Source organism: Lipotes vexillifer, unplaced genomic scaffold (assembly GCF_000442215.2).
Source record: "Lipotes vexillifer unplaced genomic scaffold, Lipotes_vexillifer_v1.1 scaffold605, whole genome shotgun sequence".
Lineage (NCBI taxonomy): Eukaryota > Metazoa > Chordata > Mammalia > Artiodactyla > Lipotidae > Lipotes > Lipotes vexillifer.
In genome coordinates, this window is record NW_006774406.1 from 963782 (window position 1) to 973825 (window position 10044).

The window sequence follows — 10044 nt, forward strand, 5'->3', positions numbered from 1 at the left end:
AAAAAAGAAAGCAGATGGGTAGCTTTGTTATTTTGCAATCATCCATGACATTCTATTTGCAGTTTTCCACATTATTTGGGGGCAGCCTCTAGACCGGAAGAGAGGCAAAACAATGCTGGTTAGTAATTCGGGCCCTCGGATGGGAAATATCTTACAGAAAGTAAAATATTGGGACCAATTTATTATTCAAACTCAGGGGCAGCTATTTGTGTAAATGCCCCCTCTGTCCTCAAGCTGCTCTCCCTAACAGTGGACTGAAGGTGGTAAGAACATGTGCAGGGCCAGAGTTGCTCCTTTCCTGGTTTGAGGGCATATGACACGGTGACTAAGAGCAGAGGCCCTGGAGGCGGGCTTGTTCTGTCCTGGCTCTGATAACTTGATATTGGCGGCATTTTTAACTTCTTTGAATCTTGGTATCTTCATCCCTAATAATGTGTACCCTGAGAGTTGTCACAAAGCATACAAAGAGACTGTATACATAGTGCCTGATGCCTGGTAAACATACAATATATGCTAGTTTTCATTATTAAATTCCTGACCCTCTTGACTATCCAGTGACCGAAGTTCAACACAAGTGAAAGCAAATAAAAAGAAACAGCCATGATCTATAAGAATCACTTATAGGAATTATCTAGAAGGCTTCTGCCCTCCGACTGAAAACAAAAAATAACCACATTCCAAATAAGTTTAATAGCACAGGATGCTTTCCACAGAACTCCCTCGAAATGACAGTCCGCCTTATGGTGATCTAAAACTAAGAGACGAAATTTTTTTTCAGGTTTCCCTTAGCTTACTTGCTACCCTACCCTGATCCATGGTCTGTAAACGAGTACCTGCTGAATCTCAGTTGGATACCTTGAATTGCTCATGGAGGTCCCTCTTTCTGAGGTACTAATATCCTTGTTCAAAGCTGCAGGAAGCCAAGGTGACCACGCTTTTACTCTTCTAATTTTCATCAGTACCCTTTCTTGATGACAGGATCCATTATTTTTTTTAATAAATAAATAAATTTATTTATTTATTTTTGGCTGCGTTGGGTCTTCGTTGCTGCGCGCAGGCTTTCTCTAGTTGCGGCGAGCGGGGGCTACTCTTCGTTGCGGTGCGTAGGCTTCTCATTGTGGTGGCTTCTCTTGTGGCAGAGCGTGGGCTCTAGGTGTGCGGGCTTCAGTAGCTGTGGCTCGCAGGCTCTCTAGAGCGCTGGCTCAGTAGTTGTTGCCCACGGGCTTAGTTGCTCTGCGGCATGTGGGATCTTCCTGGACCAGGGCTTGAACCCGTGTCTCCTGCATTGGCAGGTGGATTCTTAACGACTGCACCACTGGGGAAGTCCAGAATCCATGACTTTTAAGAAATAAACCATAGTCTCATTTTACACTCCTGTTTCCAAAGTCCAGTATCAATGACAGAAGTTGAGAACCATTGAAAATAGTAATATTGTAATACATTTTCTCAGTACACATTCAAAAAGTTATCTGAGAATGTTTCTTTTGGTATGACTAAATTTCATGACTATGTACTAAAAATGCTTAATTACCTTCTAAAGCATATTCCATGAACTGCATTGAAATACACGTCACAGCAGAGCTTTTAAAGCATTTTTCATATTTATGATCTTTTGTAAGTCTTTGTAAAATTTTGTAAGACTTGGAAAAGTCATCGTTTAACTGCATTCTGGACCGTAAGCTTCATGAGGTTGAGAGTGGTGTCAGTCCCGTTCACTGTCGCATCCCCAGCATCCAGTCCAATGCCTGGCACACACAAGACATGCAGTAAGCATTTGTTGACTGATATACTTTAATCTTACGCCACAGAAAGTACTTTCATGTAAGATGGATGGAAATATCCTCCAAAAGAGAGCAAAGTGATTCAGTAAACTGGTATTCTGGAACTAAAGGAAGATCAGAATTCTTGTGCAGTAGACCCAGGCCCTTTGGGGAGAAGACAACAGATCATCTTGGAATCCATACAAACCAGGAAGGGAAAGGTCAGGTGTAGACTCAAATACACTCAACTTCTGAAAAGCAAATGTAAACATATCTCCCCAAATGCACGATTTCAGGGATGAAACTCAAAAGCCAGCTCTCAAAATTGCAATTCTGACTCTGCCATCACACATATTCCCAAAGAACAGCAGGGAGCTACCCAGAGCCCAGCGTTTACACTTGACTACACTCCCACGACCTACTTAAAGGATGGGGGATTACAGAACCAAAGACAACTCTAAGAGGAATACAGGAGTTTGTGAGGATAAAGCTGTGAACTGGCTGAAGATTACAGAAATGCTAAGATAAACACAGCTTCTGTAGATATCACAGAATGAGGTCTAGGTCTACAGCTTGGAGCCAAAGATGGACAGATGTCAACGTCAAGAGAAATTCAATCTTGCTCCTGCTTCTGTATTGAGAATGCCCTTTAAGAAGCAGGGAACATTTACAGTGCACCTCAAAAGTAGGTGTGTACTGGTTACCACGCATCTTCACAGCAGGCCATGAAGTAAACATCTGCCTCACTATTTTAGAAATAATGCAATGAAGGGTCGGGGCAGCTAAGAATTTGCCTAAATTTATACGTTCATTGGAAAGCAGAACCAGGATCCAATTCAAGTTTGACTTCAAAATTCTTTCCACTAACCCACCCTCTCTCCTTGCTATCTTGAAAAGATTTATGTGAAGAAAGGTAATTGGGAGCATCTCTGGAAGATATCATGGAATCACACAACTGCTGAAATCTGTCGCAATCCAGAGAAATCACATCCAGGGCCCTTGAGAGACGATCAGTATGGTGACCTTTAAGGAATCAGGGGCAAACGCCACCTTCAGCCCAGGGCCTCACACGCAACACTTGAGACATGCTGAATTAAGGACACACTGTCTTCACGTATCTGCAGCTTTGTCAAGCAGGACTAAACGTATTTTGAACAGTTCCAAGGTGGAGAAAGTTCCTAGTTACAAGGGGGTAGGCAAAAAACAGAGACAGAATGCAAGGCACGAGGAGCAGTTAGATGTCTCGGGATGGCAGTGGGCGTTCATCACATAGGCAGGGAATTCCCATCCCTCACGTGCTTACAGCTTTCAGTGAAGATGATGATTTTCAAAGGTCACCTTGCCTCCAGCTGGACGTCTTATTAGTCTCCCATACATTTGGTAGGGGTGGCGTGCTGGGTAAAGGAGAAAGGCAGGCAGTTGTTCAAGGTAAAGGGCAGACAGGAATGTGAGAGTTGTTCTCCCTTTCTCTTTAACTCCTAACTCAGAACTCCAGACTAGAACCCTTATCAGACCAGTTCAATTCCACTTACACAAAGGGCTTTTACATCTGCCCTGGGAACTAATCACCACTAACAGCATTACTCTGGAAAATGAATTCCAGGCTCCCAATGACTAAAGTTACAGATAACCTTACAGGACATAATCCATTAAATTGGAAACTGTATCAACTTGCCTCACTCTCTCATCACAATTTTTTTCCCCCAACACAATAGGAGGAATTTGTTAGTATCAGCCTCACTTGATGGTGACCCCTGTAATGTCTAAAAATTCTAATTTGTGATCAAGTTACTCAGCAGGCAGATAACCTAAATTTTAGACTTCCTAAAATTCCCTTCCTCAATCACTGCCAATGCCGTGCATGTTCGCATAAAAAGCTAAATCAAGTTTGTAGACATTCTCTTTGGACAAACAGAAAAAAGGTAGGTGGTTTTTGTATAATGAAAAAGTGGTAACATTGACATTGGAATTTCCTTCCCTCTCACAAGGCAGATTCAGTTTAAGCGTGTTTCAGAATTACCTCGCTGTGATGGGAGGTACCCTTGAACTGATGGACATGAGGGCTTCATCATCCAGGGGACGCTAAAACCAGCTGGGTGGGGAGAGGCAGGCTTAATGACCAGGAGACAGGACAGCTGCCACGTCATGACTTAGTTGCTACCCAGAACACAAGGAACACATGCACAGATGAACCCAGCACCGGTGGCGGAAATTACAACACAAATATATTTCTCATGCAAAATAGGACAAATGACACATATTTACATGATGCAAATAAAGTGCTGAATATTAAGCTTTCTTTTTGGGGTACCACCATGCTTAGGTGGTTTCAATGAGGGTTAATGCCAGATGGTGAACTTGCAATTCTATAAAACCAGGACGAAAACAGTATAGAAAATGCACTTTAGTAGAAACCTGGGTATGTGACAGGTTGCTAAGAAAAAATGAAAACAGGAATGACAGAAGTATATTTTCTTTTATATACAAAAACGAAGGCCCCAAAAATGATTTGCTGAAGTAGGTATCCACAAGATGTTAAATTATTTTTCCTTTGCTTTGGTTAAAACAGTCTAGGAACAGCAATCGGTTCCCTTTCTACTAATAGTATATAAACACAGTGACAGGACCACTTTTAGGAGAAAACAATCAACTTTTAAGAAAAAAATTAAATTAGTTTTAAACTAAATTAAACATTTACCAATAAATAAGTTTCTTAAAAAGGTAGCATCTTCATCCTACAATCTTGGGCATAACATATGCACCAATTTAAAAAATAAAATTTATCTCACAATTATAATTACAGGTGTTAATGCAACAAGCTAGGAAATGAAATTACTTTAGTATATCTTTAAAAAAAAATCCTAGCAACCAAAAATAAATTTTAAAAATTGACATTTTTCGAAATGGTACATTCTAAAATAATTAATACTTTATTACAGAACATAATTCAAACTATTGATGGTATTTCAATATATTCCCAAAGAATGTTTAAAAAGAAGTTTCATATACCAGAATTGGAACAGCACTTATAATTCCATTTACAGCTATGAAAAGGCAGTCAACTTCCACTTAAAAGTGTAATCAGTGATGAAATATACTTCAAAAACAAAAACATTTGGTCTGACAATCTTTAATACTGGTTAAAAACAGACGGATGTTTGTTGCTGATGGAAGGAACTTTAATCCAATGTGCAAAAAAAGTGCAGCTGTCTACTTGTACTTGAGATACATAAGACCAACGCTTCTGTACTATTTACACACTTAAAAAATTTTAAATGTATTGATTTAAGGAAGGACACTGCATCTCCTTTATGGATAAACCACGTGCTACAGAGAGCCCAAAAGCTTGATGACACTCTTTTAAGTTACACAAATGTATCCGAAGAGGCATACCTGTTCTTGTCCTAATTTTGATCCTAAACAAAAATCCAATTTCAAAATCAACTAGGAATTTCTTTGATCTAGGAAATCTTGGAATTGTTGCAAATGTGCAAGCCTTGTCTCTGAGAGCCAGATTCCTGTACTCCTTTTCCTAACCCTCTCATCACTGGTCCATCCCACAAACCCCGTCGGCTGCAGAGTGGCAATGCCCGAAGTTAAGAGGAATGAAAAAACTCAGCCCTCAGACCACCAACATGCCTTCGGGACGTGTGATGAAACCTTTCGGGGGCAGGTATGGGCAGTCAAAAGGGATGAAGAAACACTTCAGCAAAGCAACCATTATTTGTCCACAAAAATCATGAAAAACAGTGATAGAAAATTAACAAACCAAGTATATAAATCTGAGACCATTTTGCATTCCCAGAACTTGTTTTCACATCTGCGCACGCAGGATTCTTGGTCAACCACCCACCCGTATTTTCTGCGTCGACACAAGGTACTTTTACCAAAGTTCTTAAAAATGCTGTTGTAACCCTAAGTCACATAGAATGGTGATGATCAGGAAATCAATTCACTCATTTATCACTCTGTGCAGTGCACTCCCCGGTGCAGCAAGCAGAGAGAGGAATTTTAAAAAGGGACAGAAGTCTCTCACTTCTGAACTGGACACAAGAGTTCTCAAAATTAAAATCAGAAATCATAAAAACGTGGGGCAGGGGGCGTGGGTTCTTACTGGCAACATTAATACTAGACACCAGACGGGACAGTGAAACTGTTTGGTCAGAACCAAGGAACGGTATTTCCTTGAAAAGTTTTCAAAACACCCAACCAAGCACTGCCTTAAGTCCAGTGAGTACAATGCTCCGTAAGTTTCCACCGAAATGCAGCGGCTGGCGTTCATGGGTCAGGATGCAGGATGCTGGCAGAGCATCCCTGCCCCAAGCATCCCGGTGCCCCGCCTCTAGCTGCAGGCAATGGTCTCCAGCTGCTGCTCGGCCTCCGCGGCCATGGCCGCTGCCTGCAGCTGCTCCGTCTCGCTCTGCATGGCGCTGGGGGTGACCTGCTTCCGCTCGCTGTGCATATTGTTCTCGTGCCGTTTCAGATCCGACGCCTTGGCGAAGGCCTTGGTGCAGGAGCCGCACACGAAGGGCTTCTCGCCCCGATGCCTGCGCTCGTGGTCCTTGAGGTGGGACTTGTGTTTGAAGGCCTTGTCGCACATGTGGCAGGCGAAGGGCCGCTCGTTGCTGTGGACCCGCTCATGCTTCTTCAAGTCCGGGGCGCGGATGAACGACTTGCCGCACACCTCGCAGCTGTAGGGCTTGTAGCCCGTGTGGATCTTCAGGTGCTCCTTCAGGTGGGCCTGGGTGGTGAAGCCCTTGGTGCACATCTCGCAGACGAAGGGCCGGTCGGCCGTGTGCAGCTTCTCGTGCTTTCTCAGCCTGCCCTCGTCCGAAAACGTCTTCCCGCAGGCCTGGCAAGCGATCTGCTCCCGGTGGTGGCCGTACAGCAGGTACTCAAACTTCATGTCGCTGGCAGCTGTGGTCCAGCCTGGCGTCTGTTCGTCCTTCACTTCACTCATCCCATCGTTAAATGTTAAGGCTTGAGGGGTCTGGGATCCTAGATCCTTGGACTCGGGGGTCTCCATGGATTCGACTTCCTGGCCATAGCAATTGACTTTCCTCACCTCCTCACTCCCCAGCTCTTTCAGGATCGCTTCCTGGACCCTGAGCGTCGTCGTGGGCGACTTGCCGTCCTCCTGACTTGGGGGGGTGCCTTCTACTGTGTCATCCGAGGGACTGTCATCTTGGTCTCCGATTTCTTCCACGTCATCATCCTGAGTGTCAGCAGCATCTCCAATGGGGCGATTGATCTTGAGGCAGTACTTGCTTTTGGACTGGCTGTTATTTTCGTCAGGACTGGACACGTCCCGCTTCTGAGAACAGAGTTTATCCAAAAATCGGATACCGAGAATCTGACCCGATGACATCATTAAGTTAACATCTTCTTTTTTCACAGAAATCTTTGCCGTGTACATGTAATTCAGGACCTCTTCAAATATATCAGAACGGAGAAAATCTATTTCTATTACTGAAGAGCTATCGACCTCAAGCTTCTTGAAAAGCTTTTTAAAGTAGGTGCTGCAGGCGGCAAGGACACACCTGTGCGCCCTGAACTTGACATCCTCCACCACAATTGCGATATCGCAAAATTCTCCTTCCAGGCGCTGCTCGTTTAGGGTTTTCAGAAACAGAGTTTTATGATCATCGTCATTGTATTTAATGGTTTCAGACATACTGATGAAAAACTCCTACAAAAAATGTTTAAAAAAATACTTTGGTAATTATGCACAATACTTTTCCATACAGAAAATACAGGGAGATTCTCATTTTCTGATCAATTTCTGGTCCCTAACAATTTCAGCAAGTCAATGTCAGGAGTGGTTCAAGAATATGAGAAAAGACGTATCCCAACTTAGGGATTTCCATATTGTTCCTGCTACTTATCTTCACTGTTCTCCGCATTTGCCTACTCATAACAGCAACTTCTACCGAGCACGTAATACCTGCCTGGCATTGTGCTACGTGCTTTTCTTTCCACGTCTTCACAAATGCAATGATCAGATGGCCTTGAGAACTAGGTATTACTACCCCCACTTTATAGATGAATTGAGGAACCTGCCCAATATTCTGGTTATTTAGTGGAGTATCGGGGCTCAAATCCAGGCACTCTAGCCCCCAAACCCATGCTTCCTGACAACTACGGGTAATAATGACAAATAACTCAGCTTCAAGGTTTAAGAAACAGGTCTCCGGCAAGCATCCACCAGTGCCATCTGCTGCGTCTACTCTAATTGCACGCAGAGGAAGATTCAGTAAAATTTCACACAGAGGAAGATTCAGTAAAATAACCAGCAGCTCTCAGTGTTCTGCTTCCTTGACGGAAGAGACAAATTGCTGCTGCAGAACCAGAGAGGGATATCATTGCCAGAACATTCCATTCAGTGTTGTCTTCTAGTTTTTCCACACCAGTTTTGGGCCACTTGTGAACAAGTGTCAAGGTTTAACAAGACCCTCAGAGAATCAGATGACATTTGGGAAGACAGTGACGAGAGGCTCCAGCCCCTCTGGATGCCAATATATCTGCCATCCAGATCAAAGTGTCATCAAGTTGGATGCACTTGACAAGTGCTGCGAGTGTCTTACAAGCAAAAGAAGTCTAGAACTGGCATGGAAGACATCTGCTGTGTGTTAAAGTGATCTTTTTAAGATAATGTGTCCTGTTGCGTTTCTTTTCAAAAACATTGTTTCTTTCTTTTATTCAACAAAGAATAAATATGAGGAAAATACATATGTCCCCTAAAGAATGCTAACACATAACCGAGAGAGAGACATTTTAAAGCTAACACCAAACAATATTTTCAGGACTTAATATCCAAAGTCATAGTTACCATGAACAACTCAGGCTATTATCTTAATGCTTTAAACACCAAATTCTTCGGATCAGAATCACTCTGATCAGGGGCACGCCAGTCCTACAAGAGAAAAGGACATACAAGAGTAAGGTAGGCTCTTCCCCCATCCCAAATTCTAAACAAGAATGTTTTCAAGAATTGATTTTTAAAAAGAAACTTTCCTTTTTTGTCTTGCCATTGGCACCTGTACCTATTTTCAGGTTGGGAACAGAGAGGAGGGTGGCTGGCAGCATCAGGTCCAGCTCGGACGGGCTGGAGAACCACTGAGGGATTTCCCCTCACAAAGCCCGTGTCCGTATTTGTAAGTATGTTGATTGCGGCACAGATAGAATAAAAGCCAGTAAATGCCCTCTACCCCTACCATTTCCTGCTGGATACACAGCCTTCCACATTTTTCTCTAGGCTCATATAAACATAGAGTACATATACTTTTAATAAATATAGACAAAGTTAGAGAGGTACATACACCCAACATTTAACATTGGAGGAGAGGGAACAGTAGCTGCTTTCTTCTATCCACACTCTTGTGTGATGTAACATACGTTACTTAAGCTACTCTGGTCTTGAAGCTTGCATTTGAGAAATCCAGGTGTTTTTGCCTCTATCCCTACAGGGAAGCTCAAAGGATTCTAGATTTTTGCGAGTTTTAACTTTTACCAGAGGGACTCCATGCGGCAGACTAACATCCTGAAAAACAAAGTCTCTACTGAATGGTGACCACACAAACTTGAGTGTGGTAGGACCAGAGTCCTGAAAACCCTCCAAAGTTCCCTCTACGGAAAAGTGAAAACACCGTTAAGCTGCCTAAAGTGGCAGGCTGTTTTCTTATCTGCCAAGTGTGAGGGTTGAACAGAATTATTTCTAAGGATGCTTCCTACTCTGCCTGTTCCCTGGATGCACCCCAGCCTGTAGTCACCCCCAACGGAACGCAGCCAGGCGAAACCTTCCTACCGGGTCACTTCCTACAGTTGCCAGTCGCTCTCTCTAGGGCTTGTGGGATAAAAGCTCATGGACCAGGCCCCGGAGTGGTGTACAGTACCCATGGCAACATAGGAGTGTGTTGGATTTTTTTTTTTTTTTTCCTTTTCTGGTCAGTGTGTTATTTGGCCCCCACTCTCTCTCCAGATCTCTAAGGACCATTTTTTTCTGTTGAGATGCTAAGTTCAGGTGACCCAAACTGGAAGATACCCGTGGCCAGTATCCCTGTAGATGGGGGGAAAGATAAAGACCAATCACACCTCCAGAACGAAGCTGCCCCTTTATTACGCTTCTCCAAACCGCCGCGCACGGCCGGAGCGAACTCCCGTAAAGCCGAACTTACATAAGCGGCGGCGGCCGCCGCCTCCCCGACCCCGGGGCCGCCGCGATAATGGCGGCGGCACCACTTCCCGGTCGAAAACTGGCAACTTCGGGATGCGGAGGAAGCAGGGA

The 10044-nt window shown here is 43.7% G+C and overlaps 1 protein-coding gene across 1 annotated transcript; it reads right to left on the minus strand.

The window, feature by feature from the left end:
• Positions 1 to 6102: 6102 nt before the first annotated feature.
• Positions 6103 to 9656, minus strand: ZBTB14 (zinc finger and BTB domain containing 14). Its single transcript, XM_007449163.1, has 3 exons — positions 9653 to 9656; positions 9271 to 9386; positions 6103 to 7449 (listed from the first exon to the last, which is right to left on the minus strand). Exons 1-3 carry the CDS (start codon positions 9654 to 9656, stop codon positions 6103 to 6105), a joined length of 1467 nt encoding a protein of 488 aa, XP_007449225.1.
• Between the last annotated feature and the right edge of the window lie 388 nt (positions 9657 to 10044).